The sequence below is a fragment of the Chaetura pelagica genome, unplaced genomic scaffold (genome assembly GCF_000747805.2).
Source record: "Chaetura pelagica isolate M959 unplaced genomic scaffold, ChaPel_1.0 scaffold534, whole genome shotgun sequence".
NCBI lineage: Eukaryota > Metazoa > Chordata > Aves > Apodiformes > Apodidae > Chaetura > Chaetura pelagica.
In genome coordinates this window covers 1,083,588-1,109,134 of record NW_009953065.1, presented here as the reverse complement: position 1 = coordinate 1,109,134, position 25,547 = coordinate 1,083,588, and the positions used below count along the sequence as shown (strand labels likewise).

General features: G+C 36.9%; 1 protein-coding gene across 1 annotated transcript in view; it reads right to left on the bottom strand.

Annotated features, from left to right (window-relative positions):
* CPNE8 (copine VIII) overlaps positions 1-25,547 on the bottom strand; it is a 107,833-nt gene that overhangs the window by 14,816 nt on the left and 67,470 nt on the right. The window contains exons 9-14 of the mRNA XM_009996794.1: positions 24,044-24,147; positions 22,167-22,271; positions 19,756-19,797; positions 13,771-13,846; positions 10,709-10,762; positions 7,466-7,527 (exon numbers count right to left, since the gene is read on the bottom strand). Of these exons, the coding sequence (XP_009995096.1) occupies positions 7,466-7,527; positions 10,709-10,762; positions 13,771-13,846; positions 19,756-19,797; positions 22,167-22,271; positions 24,044-24,147 (443 nt within the window). The remainder of the gene's footprint in view (positions 1-7,465; positions 7,528-10,708; positions 10,763-13,770; positions 13,847-19,755; positions 19,798-22,166; positions 22,272-24,043; positions 24,148-25,547) is intronic.

Genomic DNA, 25,547 nt, shown 5'->3' with positions numbered 1-25,547 from the left:
GGGTGTGAAGAAGATAAGGAACAGGCTGTCCAGGGAAATGGTTGAGTCACCACCCCTGGAGGTATTTAAAAGCCACGTAGCTGTGGTGCTTAGGGACATGGTTTAGTGGTGGACTTGGCAGTGCCGGGTTAGCAGTCAGACTTGATGATCTTAAAGATCTTTTGCAACTAAATTATTTAATGGTTCTGTATCAGAAACATCTCTCTGAATATGATCCTTGGAAAGGAGACATAGAAGCCTAAGCTACACAAGGTGTCAGAGTCTCTCTGAGGAAACAAGTAATAAATGGCAAAAGGGTACAAGGTAAAAGTCAGACTTTGCACTAAAAATCAACAAGAGGTAATTAATTTAGTATTTTTAACACATAACTGGGTCTCTCAAGCTCAAACAAAAAAATCAACTTCAAATTAGCACCACTGGAGAAAATACTTTCAAAAGCAGCATAACATGTGAGAAATTATTATAAGTTATTAATTTCTCTACTGTTTCACTAGGAATCAAAAAATTTAGCAGCTATAACTACAAAATTAATCCCAGATGGGCAATTTAGAAGCTGTGTGTCATGAAAACATCAGACACAACTACTTTGGAAACCAAATGGAAAATTAATCTGGATGACATTTTAAGAAGTGTTTTCATGGTAACAACATTATTCAGGAACCAATTTAAATGTGATGAATAAAGCTGAAAGTCCACTGTTCTGTTTTTACTTCTACTGCATGTTTTATTTCTCTTTAACAGACTAGTTCTTAGGTTCAAGTGCACATTATTGGGTTAGTTTTATTAACATATTAACCTTCATCAACATATTTTTAAACAAGATTATTGATTACTGTATTTTCATAGAGTCATCCTGGTTGGAAGGGACCTTGAAGATCATCAAGTGCAACCATAACCTAAATCACCCTACCATAATCTAATTAACCTGTTCAGTGCTTATTTTGTGTAAGGGACATGAGTTAAAAAACATTAATTCAGAATAAGGACACTCCAAATTTGAAAAGGCATATAAAATTGAAGTCTTTGAAACAACAAAACCTTGATAAGGAAATTTCTGATAAGGAAAGAAGATTATTAAGAGACTGGAGCATATACCATATGAAGACAGACCAAGAGAGTTGGGTCTGTTTGGCTTAGAGTAAAGGAAGTTGAGGTAGGATCTCATCAATGCTTATAAATATTTAAAGGGTAGGTGTCAGGAGGGTGGGACCAGACTCTCCTCAGTGGTGCCCAGTGACAGAACAAGGGACAATGCTCACAAACTGGTACACAGGAGGTTTAACCTAAATATAAGATAATACTTATATTTACTTATATTTTACGTATATTTACTCTGAGGGTAACATCAAACTGGAACAGGCTGCCTAGGGAGGTTATGGAGACATTCAAAACCTGCCTGGACATGTTCCTGTGTAATCTGCTCTAGCAGATCCTGCTCTAGCAGGGGGGTTGGACTAGATGACATTCAGAGGTCCCTTCCAGCCCCTACCATTCTGTGATTCTGTGTCAATTCATTGGCTAAGGCTTTGTCCCAGCTTTTCCAGATGTATAGTTCCCCAAAGAGCTACATTACAAGTTCATGACACCCCCTACATCAGTGATGTTGTGAGGTCATGAGGCTTTGCATAAAAGCCACTAACGCTGTGACACTTGGCCAGGCAGGCTGAGTTACTGAACGTCCCATCCCAAGGGAGAACTTATGTAGAATAAATAGCCAAGCACAGCAATGTGTCTTGTGGATTCAGAGATGGATAGATCACCACTGCTTTGCCAGAATTTAGTTGGTGTAGAAAGACTTGATCTATTTGATACATGAACAGGTGAATTTGCCCTATATTACCACAAGAAATGATGACAGCATCTTGAAAAGAACAGTGATCTTCACCTCACAGCCACAGAGCAGCCATTTTATTTTTCTTTGGGAGAGCAATGTGAAACTTACCATCTTTTAATAAAAGCTCTATCAGCACTGATATACATAAGGGAACAAACTAAGCCTGGGTGTAGCTTTTCACTAGGCTTGATAACATTTGTAATTATTAGGGGTTTTTAAACAGTACATTGGAAGGAATCATTAATTTCCTCCTGTGGCTTCAGAGTGACAACCAGCTGGTCTGTTAGTGGGGGGGTTTTTGAAGGTTCGAGGACCACTTGCTGCTCAGACATCTACAAAAAGAGCCAATGGAGTAAGTAAGTAACACTATCAAGAGGCTGTATTCTCTCCATGACATTGAATTCCCCAGTGACAGTTATTTTATAATTTCCCCTTTGCAGATGCTTGTTAGGCCAAATGCAGTATCAACATACAGAAGATTTTTCTGATAAAAGCTCGACAAGATCTTCCTCTTATACAGTCTTGTTACTCCTTATTATTCTCCAAGGATACAAAAAAAAAAAATATGGTAAAGCCTTCAAAATATGTAACTATGGCAGCCCTTGTTTCATAACTGTATCTCACACCAGGTCTCCTTCAAACAAAATATGCATGCCACTACATTATATGGTGCACTGGGTGAATGAAAATAGCTGTTATTAAAGGAGTTCTAAATTTCCTTTTAACAGTCAGTTACTCAATACAGTTCAGTTAAAATATCCAAAACCCTTAGAATCCAAAAAACGTGGCTGTCACTTTCCAAAAACCTGAATTAAGGTATGGCTTTTAACATGATAGGAAGAATGTATTTGCTCCTATCTTCCACTAATCTGGGACAGAAAATATAATTTCATAATTCGGGATTGCAAAAGGATTCAGTCCCTGAACTTTATTGATTTACAAATGCCTAGAGAAAGTTTCTAGCTCACTCCTTATTCTAGTAAGTTGAACAGGCTAGAAACTTCTGCATAAAAATATCTTTTCTGTCTGCTAAGTTTTGCAGCTTTTTGGTTCCTGGTCTCTCTTCCAGACAAAACCAGAGCAGACCAATTACATTCTTCTTCAAGGCCATATCCCTTACGTTCTTGGGCTTATTCATGTTTGTATTTTGATAGGAACATGTTATTAATTGTTAACTGGCAGGAGAAATCAGATTTTGAAATATATATTAATTTCTAGCACAATGTACCTATTTTAAATGTGGGAAGGTCAGTATGGCAAAATACATGATTAAGTATAAAGTTGTAAGGAAAAGTCAGCTACTAATACACAAGCACTTCTTGATGGAATATTCAGATGCAAGAGACATCCAGCTCTTTCCTGCCATACTGCTATAAAATCTGGTTTTATGTAGTGAAACAAAATTAGAATTTATGAGAAAATTTCTATTTCATTCTTCAAAGCTCTTTAAAAAAACTACAGTCATATTGATGATACTTATAATGGAATATCCCAATTAAACAGATGCAGACACAAAACATAAATGAAATCAATACTGTAATCCCAATTTGTCACAGTTAAAGCTGTCAAGATTTCCATTAAATCAGTATTAGTTCTAGACAGATGAAATAAATTACAATGAAAGTTCTGAACATGAAGCATTTAATAAGCACCCATTTATAGAAGAGCCAATATTGTGCCTATTGCAGAATCAGTGTTTTCTTTCCCTTGCCTAACTAAATGGAAGAAAACCAGGGAATTAAAAAAAACAACTTTGGAGGACAAACTTGATGGGAAAACAGACTGATGTAATCTTCTCTTCCCTCTTCCTTCCAAATCTGTCAACTGGACTGCAACTGATATGCAGCAATATTACAGGAGACAAAGGAAGGAAGGGAGAAGCCAAGAAAATTACTCTTAGTCTCTTGGTCATGTTTACAAATAACAAAAGTTTGTAGGTCATAGAAAGAAAGGTAACATTTTATACAAGCACTTCTGCAGTTTCCACTGGTATTTACAGAGAAATAAATGTATGAATCACTAAACAAGATTCTAGATAAAAGAATTACATGACAAGTATTACTGGTCATACTTTTAAGCACAGAGCATTCTACCACATGACACTATTTTTATATAAAGAGCGGAAAAAAGTTTAAGTTGTAATTATGAATATCACAAGTCTTCTTTGACTTGCAGTTACAGAAATATATACAAATTATTAATAAGAACAGCAACGTATTATTTATATTCAAAATTTCTGTTTGTCTATAGAATGGATATTATAACATTTATTAACTTATAACATCTCAGTGAGAACTGTAATAAACCACCCAAGACGATGACATATGCACCCACTATACTATTTTATTTTCATATGTAGATAGAAAACTTAATTCCTCAGTTCCTTATATGCATTCTTCTTGTAGAGATTAATTTTGAATGAATGGTAAATAAGTTCTTTGTGTCATATATGTACAACACACTTGAAAGAACAGCTACACTAGAGATAAAACCGTTTCTCTGTGCATCTGTGTCTACGTACACTTTGCTCAACACAAACTTTTGGTAAACATGGAAGAAATGCCATTTTCTACTGCAGTTCAAGTCCACAACAGGAATGTTCCTGACAAAAGCAACAGCAGGCCCAACAAAAGTGACCTGTTTTTCTTAAACTCCAGGGTTCTCTACTAAAAACAGAACACCTGCACACATCAGTAGAGCACCTCAGCAGATTGACCATGACTGTTCATGCAGAAATCACATCCAGAACCTGGATGCTCCAATTACTCTTTTGTTATCTAAAGAAGCTGTCCACCTGTTACAGTGATTCAAAGCAGGCACAACAAGCCATTCTGATAATTGGAAATGGAGTCAGGAACACAGAAATAACTAGTTTCCTAACCATGGCAATCTAGGTGCCTCAGGAACAGTTTGTCTAGCAAATGTGCTGACAGAATTCTTCATAGCATGTAGAGTTAACACATTCTTCAGATGTTAAAGATTCATAGAATCACAGAATGTTAGGGGTTAGAAGGGACTTCTGGAGATCATTGAGTTCAACCCTCCTGCCAGAGCAGGATCACCACAGAGTCTAGGGCAGGTCACTCAGAAACACATCCAGACGGGTCTTTAATGTCCCCAGAGAAAGAGACTCCACGACCTCTCTGGACAGCCTCTTACAGTGCCATGTAACCCTTAGAATAAGTAAGTTTTTCCTCATGTTGAAGTGGAACCTCCTGTGTTCTAGTTCTCATCTATTGCCCTCCAGAATGAGCTGATCCATCATTTGTCAGGGACAGAGGCGAGGCTGATTCAGTAGTACCTTGCCAGTATCCCTGACCTGTATCAGGAAGTTTAACCTTTCCTAAACTGTAACAGATTCTAATGTAGTCAACAACTGAATTGAATCCTCTCTGAGGAGAAACTGTAGGATCCAAGGAGTCCAAATATAGACAAGAAGTATTCCAGCAGCAGTTTTTCTAATTATCTGAACTGGAGGTAAGGATATTCTAGAAGGTGCTGACAGTTTGCAGTGTAGAAGCACCTTGGAACAATGTCTAGTGGTCCCGAGTGTACAAAGAAGTCTTTTAATGGCCCTAAACAGACTCTGTCCAGCCCTCCACCACTCCCCCTACCATTGGCTCAGGAGCCACCTTTCAGCTCAGCCTTCAGTTCTGGCCTGAGCTATGTCAGAGGAGTTTGGGTCTTCACCTCAGCCAAGCCCATGCCTGTCCATGGACTCCATTAATCCAGATCCTGACCCATGGACCAACTTCCTGGCTTGACCTCCTTGCCTTGCCTACCACAGACCTGCCTGGCAATTGCTGGACCTGATTCTTAGCCAGATCTGTGGGTTGCCTTCTCACTCTGACCACAGTCTGCCTCATCACCATAAACTTCCCTGATGATCAGGCCTTAATTGATCCTGGCCACCATCTCTGGGCCTGTCCTGCTTGCCTTGCCCACATACTGTATGATTGGGCCCTTCCTGGTGAGACCCTGTCCTGCCAGCCATGCTACCCAGCTCTGCTCCCAGCTCCCCAGCACTTCTGGGAAGGGAAGGCTGCTCCCTGACACACAGCCCCTTCCTTCCCTCCACTAACATGTCCCACTACTCAGAAGCCCCAGTGACTCACTCTGAAGGTCACCCATAGTCCATAAAACAATGTGCATACCATACAACAATATCAAACAATCAAATCTAATGTTGCAAGGGCTCTGCATCCAATCAAATGAGAAAGTATGTTCAGTCACCAAAGAACAAGTCAAATCACAACTCTATCCACAGATACTAAATAAGAATTTTAAAGACAATACATCTATATCCATGTTAAAAACACTAATTAGGCATTCTCATTTTTAAGTACTGCACATAAAATATGCTCATCCTAATGAGCTAAAAGACACAGTGTCTTGAGATAACAGGATGAACTCACTCTTAATGAAAATATTTATTTCCTTGGATGGAGATCAAACAGCAGTGAATTTGGATTTTTCTACTTTAAAATTAAATTTATGGCAGAACTGAAATATCAAAGAGGCTGTTAGTCCTTGAGAGAGCAAAAAAAATTACACTCTACAGAAGCCCATGGGTTAAGGTCAACAGTTTGGAGTACATCTCAACATTTATCCATTCCCTCAAGTTATCAGTTCAGCATGGAGCACAACCTCAGGCTGCAGTTTTTCAAAACCTTGAATGCAATGGCAGTTGAGATAGCTCAGTGACAGCTCTTCTGCAGCTAACAATTGTAATTTGGGGGCATCACTTCAGCTTAACCAGCTTCAACGATAGTTATGTTAGGAATAAACCTTAAGTACATTCTCATCTGTAGGATTACCAGTGTTGTGAACAAAAGCAAAGCCTTGATATTGCTACTTCCAAAACACAATACGGACTTCCTTTTTATTTCAGCTGAAGCCTGGTTGAAGACTGGCACAAAAATAGCAACTTGTTTCTTCACAGGTAATCAATTCTCTATGTGGAATGTGTATACAGACTGTATGCCTCCAAAATCCACATTAAGTGTCTAGGACTGTGTAACAGATACTTCTCTTTATCTTAAAGAATTGTGTTCTGACAGGTAGTTTAAGAGACAGGAGTTTCTGAGATTTGATCCCATTTCCAGACATGTTCTAGGACAAGCCATTTCATGCTTCTGTCTCTACTTGGGAAAATGACAATAAATGAGAATCGAATATGTTTTTTGTCTTTTGCATATAATTTTACATAATTAGTATTGAAAAATGCTTTTGAAGGGGAAAGGCTGTAAATAAATGGCAGTATTAAATACCCCAAAGGTCAGTGTAATCGGAAGACATAAATCAGAATTTTACTAATTTAAAAGTCTACTGATAATTCCCTTTCAGTTAATTCCATTTTCACTGGCTGATCAGAGGTCATTACTCAATCTCAGTGTTTTAGTACCAACACTAATTCCAACATTATAAGCAAAGTTCTATAACTTCACTTACATCAGTAACTATCTGCAGGTTTTCTCTAGGAAAGTACTGCCCTCAAATGAGGAAAGAATACAGCTCTTTCTAGATACTACTTTACTACTACGAGTCATCATATGCAAAGTATAGATACAAATTATTAGTGAATTACAATCAGATTGTGAAAACAAGAAAGACGTGTTGCCAATCACATACCCGCCTTTAATATAGTCAAGGAATGAAACTTCTGTTTCAATTAGGAAGGAAAGCAATGTTACCTGAAAACAAATAAAAAAGACATTAATTGTCATTTCCCAGCTGAACAAGTAGAGACATAAGCACAATGTTTTTACAGCTCAATCCTTAAGACATCATTTCTTAGCGTGTTAGGGAAAAAAAAGATTAAAAAAAGAAAAGTAGGGACTTTTTACTATGAGGACAATGGGTAATGGATTAAAACTTGAAGAGGGGAGATTTAGATTTGACACTAGGAAGAAATTCTTCACTATGAGGGTGGTGAGACACTGAAACAGGTTGCCCAGGGAAGATGTGGAAGACCCATCCCTGGAAGTGTTCAAGGCCAGGCTGACTTAGGCTCTGAGAAACCTGATCTAGTGGAGGTGTCCCCCAACAGGGGGACTGGATCTAGATGATCTTTAAGGTCCCTTCCAACTCAAACCATTCTATGATTCTATTATTTCAATAGGCAGTTCTTCAGAATGAAGAAACAAATTTGGAAGCCTACTACATCTGTTTTTAAAAAAACTCAAACCACCCACAACTATACATATATACATACATATATGAGAGGTGAGATGATAATGTATCTATTCTATGAGTACGTCAACACTGCATAAAGAACTCAAATCACATCAAAAGTGGAACTGAGTATTAATGCGAGTCAAGTATGCAAAAATCCAGTACATTTTACATATGTATGAAATATTAAAAAAAAATCAAAGTGGAATATATAAAAAATTTAAAGAAATATCTTCAGTCCCAGCTTTTATTATTCAGAAAATGTATAGGTCCAAAACCTAAACAGTGGTCTAAAGGTGTTACTTCCCAGCACTTGAGTCACAAGTATAAACTCAAGTGGAGAAGCTCCAGCATTCAAGATCTTAATATACTGCAGAACATTTATGAATGAAATAATTTGATCCAAATTATTTTCATTTTATTTACAAAGTGACACAAAGCTCTTAGAACATAAATGCATCAGCAGTCAGTGAGAAATGCTTAAGTAACTACTCAAACCAAATTCACTGATAATGATATAAGGAATAAAAAGTGGATGGAAGTTTGTTACTAAATTTTATTTGCCTCCAACTGTAGCAAAATATGAAAATAGAAAATATTCCTATGTTGTAAACTTGGGCTCAGAATGAGATTACAGGTAGTAATTCTGTCTTGTATCCCACTTTGTTTGTCACAGGTTCTCTGTGATTCTTAGTGACCTGCAAATTTTAAAACCATCAAATTATCCTTCTAGTTGAAAACAGAAGATGATTACAAAGTTCTTCCAGACTACTTATGGCATAGTCTTGCATATAAGACTAAAATTTCTACAGATTTTCCTACTGGACATCATTTTAATGTTTTATCTGTTATCACAGCTGATCATCTTCTTCCTAATTATTTTAAGCAAATGTTTTCAGTGAATCTTATTTTAAAAGGTACACTGAAACAGATAAGACCCTTCCGAAGCAGCCAAGGTATTTACTACCAGTGTTCCAAGTTTTATCTAGTTAATTTTATATTTCTCTACTTTGCTTTGTTCAAAGCTAATAATGTATCCTGAAACAGTTTGTCTGTCTGAATTTAAAATGAGCCTGTAAGTCATAATGAACTGAGATGGCTACTGTGTTTACACTGCCCTTAAAAGCAGCAGTGAGATAGCAGTTAATGATCTACATCCACTTAAGATTTTCCAGAAGCCAACATCCTATTAGTGAGAATGATGGTCTTAGTGCCTGGTTTGGAAATCTAGAAATCTGTGGGATAAATAACATATTGGGTAAATGACAGGGAGAAGAAAAACAAACCTGCAGGCAAACACACAGGAAAGTGACAATTTGGAGAAGCATAAGGGATCCCTGAAGGACTTACAGAAGTGAGGGTAAATGAGGGCAAACAGGACTTGATAAAGAAAAGAAATTACAGAACCAACAACAGGGAACACTGACAGACAAGGCAAGAGGAAAGAAAATTGCTAACAACCGTTTATTGGAAATTTCAATTTAATTTGGACAAAGAATAAGAAGACACAGTTGATTTTGTCTGTCCAAACATGAGTAAAATATTTCTTTCAAATACAGATATATGTGAAGGTGTTAAAATATTTAAAACCAAAATCAACAAGAAAATAGAACATGTAAATGCAATTTTTTGCTCTTCTGTACCCTAAGCCAATTATCATATCTACCATTTTGAGTACACTTAGTTTTAGTATTGATTTAAACTAATTACTTTTCATAAGCCTCTAACTAATTTAGCGTAACACAACTTTATTTTTACACATTAAACTGTAGTAAAAGGATACGTTAGCAAAAAATAAATTATCTAACAAATCAGATCATGTATGGTAAGTTTTTTTGGAGAAGCTGCTTCTGCCTGTTTTTTACAATTTAAAGCAGAGGTACAAAATAAGTGTTCATTTTCCTACAGATGAACAGACTTACACAGGAATGTGAGAATGACAAAACATTCCTTCAAGGCTACAGGTCAGAGTGAGAGGAGCCCTGCTGACTGCAGAGGAGCTGTTCATGGGGAAAAAAAACATATGCTGGATGTGTTTTTAAAAAATGTATCTTGTATCTGATTAGGTTTTCCAATATCTAATTCAACATTTATCTTCACATTTTGTAAATGATGTTTTGAACATTGTGGATGCTGAAACATGGAAGCTGAGAAAGTCCTGAAGGGAACTTTCTCAGTTGCATTCCTAACAAATGGTTCATGAAACAGAGCATGGAATATGAACAAAACAACATTAAATTCTCATCCCAAACTATACTAACAGATCTTTCAATGCAAATTTACAAAAAAAACTTGTTGGTAATAAACAATTTTGGTCTTTTTGGTTTAGCCATGGTAACTGTACTAGCTTTTGCTGATGCAAGCTCAGCAGTTAAATTCAAAAAGAAAATTCACTTTTTAAAGTGCAGATATGTTTCAGATTAAAAAATAAGTGTTCCATTCAATAATTTCATGAATTTGACTCAAATTTTGGTATAACTCATTTCGGAAATCATTGGCAACTTAACAGCACACTGGGCACAGCTTTATCAGACACTTCAAATTAAGAAACTCTGAAAATAAATGCTATATAACAGTGAGGAGTTTCATGTTGTGGCCTTCACAGAAGGTTCTGTTCTAATTCTGTTAAATTACACGTCAACTCTACTCTGTTTTAAGAGAAAAGAAAAGCATCCAGTAACATAAAATATATTTACTTACTGTTCCAGAATTAACATACTTTTTCTTTTTTCCTTTTTTCTTTGGATTTATTACCTAGAAACACAGATACAAACATTTAAGTGGTATGATTCATGATTTAACATAAAGGTAAGTGTTAAAATAATTCCAATGCAGAATGTAGTCTACTTTCAGTGGATTCTACATTTATTCAGCATACTGCCCATCTGTGCACCTCGGTGCTGGGATTTATGCATCTCTGAAAACATCTTCATGGTACCTGCTAGGCAAGCCAGTGCCGTTATTCACATTTGACAAAGAGGGGACCAGGGCAACAGAAGTGAGAGTGTTCATTAAATCTGAGAGCTCAGTGAAACACTTATTTGAATTTTCACAAGATTCTGCATTTTTCTGCATCCTGGGTCCAGTGTTTCAGAGTACCATGTCACCACTTCTCCATCTCAAAATGCACCTCTTGACATTCTAGTCAATCTGCTTCCATCTTCTCCTGTATTTGAGAAGCATAAGAATTGTGCTACTCCTAATGTCTGTATTTGGTACAAAGACAGGATGTGGTTGACAGGAAGAGCAATGGGAGGGACAGATCATACTGTCCCAAAACAGAAACTCCGTTAGTAATTTCAGGAAAATTACACAGACCATCACCTGACTGGTATGCAGGAGTTGAGGGGGCTCACTGCACTCCCCATACACAAGAATCTTCACAGACTGAGCTATAAAGCATTAAGAAACTTTAATTAATATCTTGAACCCACACCTATGAAGTTTCCCACTATAGCCACCAATAAAAATTGTTTCCTTTCTGAGCACCTACCCACTCAAAGGCAAGTCCCAGTTAGTTTAATTACATACACATTAAAATGTACTCCTTATTTCAAAACTGCACATGGAATTGGAAGCAAAACATTATTTATTAGGTCAACAAAGAATCTCCCATATAACTAGGAAACTCAGATCCTTGTGGCTTAGGGCCAAGCTTTACTGTACACTACTCACAGACATTCTGTGAGTTACAAGGAATGAAAACATTCCCTTAAGCCACTTAACTGCTATAGAATATTGAAAAAATGGGAGTATTATGAGTCTTCCAAAAACTCTCTACCTCTGAACTAAAATGAAATTACATTCAAAGATTATGCTCCTTGTACAATAGAGAACAGCTGTGAAATGTAAGGGAGAAAGGAGCAACTATCACTTGAAGTCTTCCTAAACAGGCTAAACGAGACTGGCTCTTTCTTTCTCTCCAGTATGCCACACAATTGTCTGCTAAATACTCTTCAAAGCTTTTACTGCATTATACATAAACCTTAACACTGAAAAGCCCCCAAAATAACCTCTGTCCTTCCTATTAACAGCGTCTTAACTGGTGAAGAATAGATTAAATCTGTGTAATAGTGATTTATACACAGTGCAAGAATTCTTGTTGAACCAGAATCTTAGCCAGAAAGTGACTCCTGCTGACAATTGCCCAGAAGAGGAAAATGAAACTAACAGACTGCCTGCTTGCCCTGTGGCCCTTCCTTCACAACTCTCCAGAATCCAGTTGTCAGGCCTGAGTTATCAGCATATTTTTTGCCAGCAGTCACTAAATGCCAAAAAGGAGATTAATCTGAATCTTCTGCATCAGGTAACTTGACAATTGGGTTCCTAGGAATTGCTACAGAATGCACTAGAGCTTGGAATGAAATATCATGGGAAACAAGGCACCTAACTTGGGATCAAAGATGTATTAAATCACAGCTTGTCTATCTCCTGTAATTCCAGGTACTATAATTATGATTGTAATTCTGTGGGTTTTTTCTCCAATTTCAAATAATTTGATAAATAAAACAACACTTTTTTAGCTTCTGAAATTCTTACAACCCTACAGTAAGCTAGGAAGCTACAGGAATTCCTACCTATTAAAAAAAATAATCAAGTAAATTGAAAACACCTTGTTATACCAATGCTCCTAATCTGGAAATACAGGACATCCACTCAAACACAAACCTCTCTACCTGCCTTGGGTCAATTTGTACATGCAAAAAAACTAAAACAAGAATTTGTCCAATCTCTTTTGTTCTGATATTGCACAGACCGACTGAAGAGAAGCAGCACTGAAGTTCAAAGGATTGCAATGTGGGGAAGTGAACATGGGATGCTCAGCAAAAATGTACTACTCCTGGGAGTAAGATATTGATAGTTTGTTTAAGAAAATGCAAAATTACTTAGGATGTTATGACAGAATATTCCTAGTAGGGCAGGAGCCATGCCAGTGATACAACATTTTCACTGCACATAGTAATCTCTGCTGTGACACTATCCATAGGAAATTGCTGTAAATTACAGTAATTCTGGGGTTGATCATGGATCTAAGTAAGGAAAAAAACTCCATGGCTTTCAGTTCTCTTTGTCCTGCTTTGAGCAGCAGCACCTTTGATGGCTTTCAAAATAAAAGTGCAGCACATAATTGGAGCACCCTCCTTCCTTACCTTACATTAGGGCCTACCTAAACCATCATATTTCTGATCACCTGTATTAGGATTATTACATTTTACAAAATACTTAAGTTAAATGGCAGTAGTCCAAGACCAAAAGATAGCTTAAGGAATAACAAAGATTAGCCTGCTATACAGGAAAAAAAAAAAAAAAAGCTCAAGTCACATAAGCTTGTCTTCTCATTATTAACATGAGTATCTTTCCATGAGGAAGAAAAAACACATTTCAGTTCTGAGATACTGTGCATGTGAACTGCCTGATGCTGGAACTCACAGTGCAAATACAGAAGCTTACCTAAATCCTTCAAAAAGCATAACTAAACCCTGGAACAAGTTCTTAAGCATTTATTTTGAGGGACGGAAGTGTTCCTCTTGCCCTCCCACAGCCCAATGTGTGTGCACATGCACACATACCTACTTGACTTTTCATCTTTTAATGAAGCAGCACTTTAAGATTCTCTGTTCTTCTTTATAAAAGGAGAAATGTGAAATAATTCCCAAGCTTGATTTTGACAAGCACTGTGAAGATCTGACCCACTTGCCATGAAAATACTGGAAGCATTCTCATTAATTTCCTGCAAGTGAGTAAACACTAACAATACTTACCTCATAAACGTTGAACTGAGATTGCCCTCTTGACAACTCTCTGTAACTTGTCGTGAATTCCCCAATGAAATCGTGGCTGTATTTAAGAAAAAAAAAAAAAGTTTTCAAATCAAATACACAGCATTTAATAATTTAAACATAGTTTTATGAAAAAGAGCCAATATGAGCTGACAAACTAGAAAGGAGCAATGGCAAAAAATATAATTTGCTTAAAAATCTTTGGTTTTGTGTTCTGTGTGTATCTGTTGTGCATTCACACTATTGCTAATAAAAACTTACAGGTGAAAAGCAGTAGCTTAAACCTCTCTGATGACTTAACTTAGCTGCACAACGAGGAGTAGGTTGTAAATTAGTGATCCAATGCCAATGTAAGCTTACAGAATCTGTAAAGCTGAAGCTTTGGGCTGCCAAAGACTAGCACCATTTTTTTTTCAGTGGATGACCACTGGCACCACAGACTGAACTGTGAGCGAGACTATGTGAAAGAAAGGCAAATACTAAGAGTGTGAAAGGAGTAACCTAAAACAGAAAAGACCAGCCCTAGAAATGTGTTTAATGTGACACTGAATGATACTTTTAAGGGGAAGAACCAAAGCTTGTTTCAGCTGCTATGTCTTCCCATCCAGGAGGAGAAAAGCAAACCACTGAGGCTACTCAGTATTAAGACACGATTGGAAAGCAGATCTTAAGCTAACACTAAAGCAGTGGTTATCAAGTTTCTCCTTTCTAAATTCTATTCCTGCTCTGAGAGTACATACAGCAATCCTGTGCTGCCACCCACGTTTTGAAAACATCTTTGTCAATTCTTAACCAGGGGATGGCACACTGCCAAGGAGCCCCTGTGAGCAGGGTGGCCAGAGGGAAGGCAAAGGATGAAGCATCACTGAGAAAGGCAGCTGGGGTCAGGGAGCTAGGACACAGAAACCCCAAGGCTGCCAGGGTGACTGAACTGCAGATTTGTATCTCAGTCAGGTACCTGGAATGGAAGCAACTGCAGAGGTGAGGGCCTGGCAGCTGGTGACACAACTCCCAGCAGTCACTTATTCCCATTCACCACTCTTCCCAGCTGAACTTTCCTCACTGCTCCTCCAATTCCCATTTCCCCTTGCCTCTGTCTCCCTGTTTTCACAGTTGTTCCCTAAGAAGGTGTTTTATCTCCTCTCTACTCTGCCTTCACACCTGGTGAACTATGAAATGAACTTTTATACCTTCCCTCTAATGGTAAACTAGAATACCAAATCAAAATTTATTACTTTTTACTTGTAAAATTTGGCTTTAAGAAATACAGCACACTTCTAATTAAGCTATAAATATTAAAAGCAAATTTCAATAAATCTGAATGTTGCAAGAAGAGGAAAAATGGAAACAATACATGAAATTTCATGAAACAACATGAAATTTCTTTCTTCATTTATTCATAATGAAAAGAAAAAACAACAACAAACAACCCCAAATACAAATCTTGCTTTCTGAAACAACCATGAATTCACAAAACATGTAAAACAACTAAAAGGTCCAGTCATCATGTAATGCACACAAAATAAGCAAAGCATCCTATAAGAAAGGACTGAAAAATACTGTAGGTTGAAGATACTGATAACTCAGATTCAGAAGGGACCACCTCTCATGAACCAATGCCAGTTTGGGATCAGAAAATAGTTTCTGAGACAAACAGACAAAGACTTTTGTCGAGAAACATATTTTGGAGGTATCATCTCCTTTGATTAAATGCTCTCCAAATTGCAATGACTATTTAACTAGGTAAACAGAGGAAACCATCCATCCATCCAGAGTTCTATATGGACCTTGGCATATAAGGTGTATTTAACCTTGGGTAACCATAGCACTGGCAAATAATGTACCTCGGTTGAAGAGGAACGTTTTCCTTTCCTAATAGTTCTTCCTTAAAATCTTCAAGTAAGCTTGTATATTTCAAAGGCAGAAATTCAAACAATAGCTCAATAGCTACTTACAAACATGTTGTAGCAAAGAGAGGAAACAAGCAATTCCAGACTGGGCTATCTCAGGGGGGAAAAAAAAAAAGTGCACTACTTAAAAGTAATTGTTCCTTTAATTCTAAGAGACACTCAAAAGGCTTCTTTCCTTGTGGCAATATGCATAGACTGACAAGAACTGAGCTAGAAAGATATATCTCCTCTGACTAATCATATTACAAAGGTATGGACTTACATAAGCAGTCTCAGAGCCCTCTGCACTTAAAAGATCATCAACCTGAACCTTAACACTCAGTATTCAGAGGGATGTACGTCCCTCCCCTGGACCAGCTCTGCAAGATGCTAACACTGCCTGTTGGACAACATCTGCTTTTGCCAGACGTAGAACTCGTTCAGAAAAACAAAGCATTGACCTCCCCCAGTATTCATGATCACACTTCAGCAAATGGATCTCCTTATTAGTCTCTGGATTGAGACTCTAAAGAAGTCACTCTCTCTGCCTTCCTAACACCAAGTATTCCTAGACTTAAAGACTTTTGTCTTCCATGACTGGCATATCAGAAAACTCACTCAGGGACACTTAACACCTAGAATAATCAATGGAACCATATGTGCCTAAATCTGCCACTTCTGGCACTAAGCTCTGAACTGCTGAAAATCACTCAAGGAAAAAAACAATGGAGGAAAGGACAATCATGAACAGAAATATGTCATTGAGTAAGGAGAACTGTGCAATACTTAAAAATCAACTACCTAGCTGGAGAAGGAAGATAAGTATGGAGGACAAAAATTAAGCTAAGAGAGCCTAGCATCTGAGATTTAAAATCTTTCCAGCAGTGTTTAGATTCTCAGATGAATGTTACTGTGGCCCCAGGATACCATAGTAATATTTACAGTTTTAAGATAAAAATAACCAAACCTATGTACTCTGCATAACAGCTCATGAACATCAAGACCATGAAACGGTTTTTGCACCACGTATGCTACGTAACAATTTACCTGAAATTAGTGAAAAAGCCTTCAGAGATAAATAAAAACATTGTAGTATTGCTGATGTGAAGTTGCACATCATCTTATTTTTTCATTCTGTAAGATGTGTGTAGAGTCCCCAAAAGAATAACTGTCTCAAAACCGCCGCCCTGACAAACTGGACACAGTGCTCGGGTGGGGTCCTCATTTGATAAGCCACCTGGATCCTGTTCTCACAAGGAGAGCCTCTCCCTTGGCAGCCACCCTGACAAACAGACACTGTCCTTACTTGGTAAGGAACAGTGGCTGGCAAGAGGAGCCCCGTGGAGGCACAGTGCCATCCTGCAGAACACCACTTTCCCGTTTAAGAACAGAGAGCATGTGTGAAAATAGAGGTCATTGCCCAGGCAACCTGGATGGGGAACACCAAGGGATTACCTGGACCCCTGTGCCCCACCAACTCAATTCCGGAACATTCCCAAATCCAAGACTGAGTCTGTGCAAAGCAGGCCAAGCCTCGCTCGGCCATCCAAGGACCACAGCATCATGCCAAGTTCATTAGTGGATCCAAGGGTGGTGATATCTTTCCTGTCCTCTCTCTCTATTTCTAAAGTCCTTCTCAGCACATAGAGGTAACATAATTTACATTTTTAAAAAGTTTTTCCAGTTGCAACCTGTTGTTTTGAGAGTACCATTTTGCTATGTTCTGGTAGCTGTAATCGGTTGCTTTGACAGCGATATTGTTGTGTGTTATTTAACAAGCTTTACAATCTCAATTATAAGTAAAATAATGCTTTGTATAAGCCTCCTGGGTAATGATCTTACTCTCAGAATACCACACAGAAAATTCCAGAGGTTACTCTCACCAAATGGGTTACTAAAAGAGATTAATTAAGAGAGGAGAGGATTGGATCTGAACCTCCCTGGGTTGACCCCCACCTCTGGGAAAATCTACCCATGTCCACTTTGTGGGATGTGATATTTCATTTGGGCCCCACCTCTGTGGAGCTATGCCCACTCTGTGGCATGTGACAACATATCTGCAAGTACTTCAGTAATAAAAAGAGTAAAAAAAAAGTTCACTCTGGTTTCACACAAGCGAGTTTGAAAAAAAACAAACCACAACAAAATAAAACTACTTTTGTGACTTCTTCTAGCATCACATATTTTAGGATTTTTCACAGATCTTAGAAGCAATAGAAGGTTTCAATTAGAACAAGTGGTTCATACTTAGACAATTTTCTTGCAAAATCTGGTTTGAGACAAAAAAAGAGTTTAATAATTAGTAGTGCTGTTGTTACAAAGGTCCTATATTACCTTATAGTCAAAAAATGTTAAGTCATGTTTGAAAATAAATCAAAGCTAAAAATATACAATTACTCTTAACAATGTAATTCATGAACGGGACAGCAAGAAGCTCAACTCAAAGCACCCTGGTGCCATTTTCCCCAAGCACAGATAACACAGAATGGTGAAGAGGGAAAAAGCTCTCAAAGTCAAGACTCAAGAAGTCAGAGTAAAATCAAGATTCAGAAATCAAGTATATGCACAGCAACGCTGCCTTACTGATTGCAGAATAACCTGCAATATTCAGCACTTGCTTTGCTATCTAGCAGGCTCTCTGATAATCTTTCAAAGGTTTTTCTTGCCAAGACTGCACATCTCTGGAGCACACAGATTCATCCTGGTGAGGTCATCAGCTACTGTAACAACTGCTTATAAACAGAGTCCATTAAAAATGCAAACTAATATAAACTGAGTAACAGCAGCATTGCAGAAAAAATTATAGACATTCTTGAATGGGATTCACTTCACTCTGGCAATGGCGAAGTTAAATTAGGCACTTAGGTTCTAGATGCAATCACCAGTAAGTCATAGGTACCACTAAATAGCAATTTACTCCACTCTGGATGGATTCAATCAGACCATTTTCATCTGTAAGCTACTGAAGTAACATAAATTATTAGTACAATCTAGATGTCTTATTTTTTCACATTGTCTGAAGTTACATGAGATGACTGCTGCCTCATCTTTCTGAGGAATTTAACAAGAAAGATGTCAGTGTTCTGCCTGCTTCTAAATTCAAAAAAAGTAGAAAGCAAAAGGCAAAATAATAAGGCAATTAGAATAAAAAGAAATACATGTAAATAGTAACCTTCACTTCTTATTTTTTAGGTACTAATTTTATGGAGATTAAGAGTGGTAAGTGAGCAAAAGCAGGGAATACTTTAAACTGTTTGGGAGAGCAGAGAAGCTAATGATTGCCTGAATTCCACAGTATGCTGAAGATTTCACTCACAATTGCAGCTACACAATATTATTTTTGAGATTTCGTCCCTTTCTTTTTAATCATAACTCAGTTTCAGATTTTGGAGGAAATGGGTCAGTGCATGGGGTTTCATACCCCAATAAAATATATTATACTCTTGAATAATCATAGATTGCCCCATTTGAATTTAGCAACAGAAATTCCACATACATTCCACCATCCTCTTTCTAGCAATGGAGTTATTGAAACCCCAGGTCTCCCAACTCTAGAGTGTATAATGTTTTGATGAAGACAGGCCTGGAAACAAACATTCAAAGCCAATCTGAAATTATGCTAATTAATAGGTAGTTTCCACATTGCAATATCTAGGCAACAACAAAGTAGCACCTGCTGGCTCAGGCATTTTACCGTATCTGAAAAGCAACAGTTTATGAAGCACTGCTTTAAGCAAAAGAAAACAGATTATAAAGGAACACACATCAACAGAACACATAAGGAGATTCATGAAACTGATCTTACAGATCACAGAGCATTCCACTGCGCTTGTTCCGTGTATGTATATACACACATCCTGTTTGAAACGGGCTAACACAGCAGCAATTAGCACAATTGCAAAACAAAACAGAACTGTAGCCCAGCAATTTTAATATTTTTTTTCAGTACCTGTACCTCTAAATATTGATAAAGTCCATTCTTTAGTCCTATTCTGGCCACTATGTATTTCTACATTTTAAAACATGTATAAATATGCATGGATAACCATGAAGTTTACCAATAGAATTAATGTCTTACCTTCCATCTCTATCCCAATCATACACCTCTACTTTAATTGTCCTAGAAAACAAACAAACAACAGTATAAAAACACATATTAAAATGTACCAGTATTGCCTTTAATACTTCCAGTGTTATAGCATTTGGGTGCATCAGTTGTGCCAAATCCAGAAGGTAGACTTTTCCAGTCATTCCTCATGGGGCAGAAAATAGCAAGTCACTCAGATTACACGATATATCTTCAGAAATTAATAGTCAAATACAGCAGAAAATAAGAAAACAATCAAACACACTGGAAGTTTAACAGATATATTTTTACTTGCTGATGCTCTGAATTTTCTGGTTTCTTTTATAAATTATTCTTTAAACCTTAAAATATTATCAATGTTTTTAAGAGATTAACAAACTGGAACTTATTGTGAAGGTTTCTTTGGTAGATGCTATTATTTGGAAAAGGGATACCTACCGTGAATTAGTAACAGCTTACAGGAAAAAAATAATATATCCATATTAGAGAAAAAGTGTGCAGAGATTGAGAGGGCCTTTCATAGAACAAAATTATTAAACAGCAAAGTACAGACTAAAAGCAACATTCACAATCCAAAAAAAGCATATTTTAAACAGTAAGGAATTCTAGTCCATACATTTTTGGTTTTAAATGAAAATAACTACTGCAGAATACAATAAAACTTCAATCTGGTGGACAGCATTAACCTCTTCTAAACATTGTGCAGTGGTGACAAAAGAAAACTGTGTGAGATCCATTTGAGATTTTGTGAAGGCCTTTCACATCTTCACATACTGGTATTTTACCCTCTCTGTGCTACTATTTTATCTTAAAGGACACAGTTTACAGGATGGGTTGTCGAATTTTTGAAATATGTTTAATTTTAAAAAAAATCAAGGATAGAGAAAGGTGGGCTTTAGGATAACTGTCTTAAAACTTTTATGCAGAAAATAACTGTAAGTGCTTCTTGAGAGCTCATTTTGAGAGAAAAAAGAAAACAGAAAGATTAGAGATACGAAATATTACTTCAATACTGATATCCCTGAAATCTCATCCTTGTGATGGCTAAAAACATTGTATTATTATATAGTTTAAGAAAAATTAATCCAAAACTGGCCTTTTCACAATGAAAAAGTAGACAGAGCTCACTCAGAAGCATAAAATGACTGAAGATTTAATATCTCCAAAACCAGAATGAATGTTTGCTGTAATACATTTTTATCAATTACATTATTCCCACCTTTCACATAGTCCCAGTTTCAAACAGGATAGTGCTAATTTTCTTCCTAGCAGCTGGTATAGTGCTGTGTTTTGGATTTAGTATAAGAAGAACGTGGGTAACACAATATTTTAGTTGTTACTACGTGTTGCTTATACCAAGTCAAGGATTTTTCAACTCCCCATACTTTGCTGGGCAAAGATGTGCACAAGAAGCTGGGAGGCAGCAAAGCCAAGGCAGCTGACCCAAACTGGCCAAAGGGCATTCCACACCATATGACATCATACTTAGTATATAAACGGGGAAGAACTGGTTAGGGGTGAGATTGCTGCTCAGGTAGTTGGGCCTCAGCCAGCAGGTGGTGAGCAACTGTGCTGTGCATCACTTACTTTGTATATTATTATTATTTACTATGATTATTACTCCTCTTCTTTTCTGTTCTATTAAATTTTATTTCAACCCACGTTTTCCTTTCTGATTCTCCTCCCCATCCCACTGTCAGTGGCCCTTGCTTGTTGGCTGCTGTTAGGCCACGACACTCATCTATCACAAAACCCAGAACACCAAAATTTGATCTGTGAGACTATAATTATCTGAAAGAGACTTTTGTGACCTGTGTTTTAACATATTAACATGCCAAGCTTACAAATGAACTGGTTAAAACCATGATATAATTATCATGTTTTTCAAAGATGGATCTTTTTGCGTGGGATCCCTGAAAATTCTAAATTGGATGGTGATGATGATGACAATGATTACCTTCTGCATTTCTCACCTACTTTCCTATGTATTTTAAAGGCTTTCATTTATCAGCATCCTCTGACATTAATGTCAGCCAAGGAAGACAGTTCATCCTTGTTTTTAATTGAAACATTAAAAATACTTGTACACACCAGTAACAGTGACAATTCTTCAAATTAGTCTTTTCATTCTAACTGTTTCTTAATCACAGCATAGAAAGCAAATTTTTTTTTTTCCAGAAATCACCTCTAACATTTCCTACAAATTTAGCACATGGGCTTTATTTTTCTAACTTCTATAATGTGACAAATTATTTTGAACATATATTATCCTTTCAAAATGCTGATAAAATAACCTACATAACATCAGGAACTGAATCGCATAGAAAAACTTCTATGTAAAAGAAAACATGAGTATGGGGGAAAAAACTGTACATGCACAGCAAGTGCCACCTTGAGCTTACCGGTCATAGTCTCCGTTACACAATGCTCTGACAGAAATCTTGAATGCCTGCCACACTGGATTTAATGTATTTTTTATGACTTCTGTTTTGTGGCAGATTGTAAAACTGTAATAAAAAAAAAAAGAGAAGATATCTTTTGTATTTATTTACTTCTTTTTTTGTGTGTCAGGAATCATGGAATCAAATCAGCTGTAATCTGTATTCTTAGTGAATTTGGAGAAAAGAGAGAACTGAAGAGGGCAGAACTGTTTGAGAGAGATTATAGGGTGCTAAACAACTCTAAACCAAATTTTTTTTTACCAAAAACTTTGACAAGAATTACAACCATTCAGTGAATTTTTTCAGGCAAGAGTGCTCTCCATCTCCCTGTTCAAACAGGCCTTGCACAGCGAGGAATCAGTCAGAGATCCAGGAAGAAAGTGGTCTGGTAAGGACATGACTCTTGCTTAGCAATTAAGAAACTGAGCCAAGCGCATCATGGCTTTCTGATTCTTGTTTCCTGGTTTATGATTTTTTAAGCAGGGCTATCTCAGATAAAACATAATCCTCTGTAAGATCCAAATTTCACCTCCTCTCAGATGAAATACAACAATTTTTTTCAATGCATTCTGCTTTCTATAAATGAGGCAAAATTAAAACACTTTTTTTGAATCCTCATCTTGGAAAACGAATTGTTCAAAACAAAAAAGAAGACAATATCACTGGTGAAATTGTTAATGAAATTCTATATACAGATGTAACTGAAGTTGTCCTTTGTGAGAATATCTTCCTCATGTTCCAAAGGCCTATGTTTTAATCCTGGCTATGATTCCAAAGGCATGCTTGAACCTAAGACACAGAAAAGGGAACATCCTTCTGCCCACAGGTGCAGAAGTACTGTCCCAACCTCCTGTTGGATTCAGAAGACCAGTGAAGAATCAGTGGCTCACTGTTCACCTCTTGGAAGAAAGTGGAGAAGCACAGCACTGGAGGCCAAGAGAAACTGCACACACCAGCACTTTCAGTAATGCCCAGAGAAATTCCACTAATGACCTTCATGCCACTCATAAATGAGCCATAACTCCTCCAGGCTTGCAACTTAAGATATTCAGCATTTATTCAGAAATCTGTTACTATGAGCTGCCTCTGAGAGGAAAAGAGCATGGAACAGACAGACATATACCCATACACAGGTTCATGTTAACATCTGTTCCAGTTAAGCTACTGAAATATGTATATATCATACGCGTCTGGTGTTTGTTTTTCATACAATGTTATAGGTGAGAACTGTCAGTTTCCCAGAAGACATAACCTGCTAGTGGACTCACACACAAGCACTACCTTGACTGGAAGTCAGCATGTCAAGCCCTAGCAGCAGAATAGGAGAGATAAACCTACTTCAACAAATTAAAGCATGAACATAGCAAACAGCCATTTGTAAAAAAAACCCAACAAACCCAAACAATTCTATTTAAGGTATTTTTGAATTATTTCCTAGAACTCAGTCAAAAAGGTAAGTGATATTTCCAAATTCACCGTATAAAATGGTTTTACCTAAAATAATTTATAAGCATTAGCATATTCTGCAGCTACAATTTTCTTTGATAATTCTATTTAATTTAAAGGTATGCTATGTCTTAGCAGAAGTCATGCTATTTAACTATTTTCATTACAATCCGTTTTCATAGTGCTCTTCAAAATTTGTTAGAATATTTGTTAAAATAGTTTTAATCCTGTACTGCACAACATGACATACTTAAATCCAACAAACATAAAACAGACACAGCTTAATCTGACATATATATATATTTGCTTATATATATAAAAAACTATATTATCATCTGCAAATAAAGAAGTTGCCTGCTCTTTAGCAGCAGAAATATTTAACAGGCATTTACCTGCCATCTTCATTGCTTCGGTGAAACACAAGAAAAGGATCAGATTTCCCAAAGAAGTCCTTCTTGTCTAATTTGTTTGCACAAAATTGCATTAACACTGAATCCTGAAGTGAGTAATACAGAAAAATTAGATACAATACACAGTTTACTACACTAAAATAATAATAATTAAAAATTCATTAACTAAAAAACAAATAGAACACAAAATAAATGAGGGGATCTGCCTTCTAGATGCCCTCATTCCTTTCAGTGATTGTGGACTAGTCACCATTTATGTAAAATTGGAGTGGTGCGAATCTGGAAGAACATGAAAGCCTTGCAAGGCTTCAAGTATCGTCTTATCTAAAAGGGAAAGAAAAAAAAAATCCTGTTCTGATTATGGATTTAATGACATATTTGTGACTTTAAAATAACGTGTTACAACTGGGATAAAAATGCTGGCCTTGGAGGATAAATTCAGAATACCAGGAAAAAAACTGCCCTTGAGTCTCTTTTAAGTTTACCAGTAAATGCCTGGGATGATGGCAAACATCTTAAGAATTGTAGGGGCTTAACTTACTAAAAATGCAGAAGCACAACTTCTGCAGGAAAGCAATTAAATTATTTACCCATTTTATCATCTGATAGAAGTGTGAACATTGTGATCATCTAATACATTAAAAAGTTTGAGCCAATGTAAAACGAAGGGGAAAGAGGCATTTTCCATGACCCTACTTATCAATCATACTAGTAACACAGGAATCTCCTACTGCTAAATGGCAGTTAAATGAGACTGAGTTAGTGTTGCCCATGTGCAGGACTGGCAGGTTGCCTGGAAAAGATAGATAAGATTGGAGCCTGTGTGCTATTCAACTATACCAATATTGCACTTCTGGAGAGAAAAAATATAAACTTGACCAAACTGGAAATAAGGCACAAAATTAATGATTTATTTTTACTTCAAATATCTAATGAACTTAAGAAAATAAGGCCTAAAGAGATTAGCTATCCCATATATTAGTAAAAAGAGAAATGTGACTTGCATAAATAGAAAAAACCAACCACTTATGACATTCTAAAAGTTAGAAGATACACAAAAGGCAAAGCATTACCTCCTCAACACTGTCAAATTACAGAAACTCAAGCATTAAAACAAATCTCTTCAAGCTTCAAGGTATTTTTCTAGGCTTATGCTTGTCCAGATCCCCTGTACGTCCTCACCAAGTGCCTGATACTACTGCTTTCTTCATTTAAGATTTGCTGTCTTGTAATTGCAAACTCTTCAAAGATAGAGCCTAAATTCCCATCCAATATATACCATGCTTTGTCAAACTGTCCCCCTCCTCAGATTCCAACCAGTCTTTATCACTTATTCCCTGGAAGTGCTCAATGCCAGGTTGGACAGGGCTCTGAGCAACCTGGTCTAGTGGGAGGTGTCCCTGCCAATGCAAGGGGTTGAATCTATATGAACTTTAAGGTCCCTTCTAACCCTAGCCATCCTATGACTCTATAGTATCTATAATCC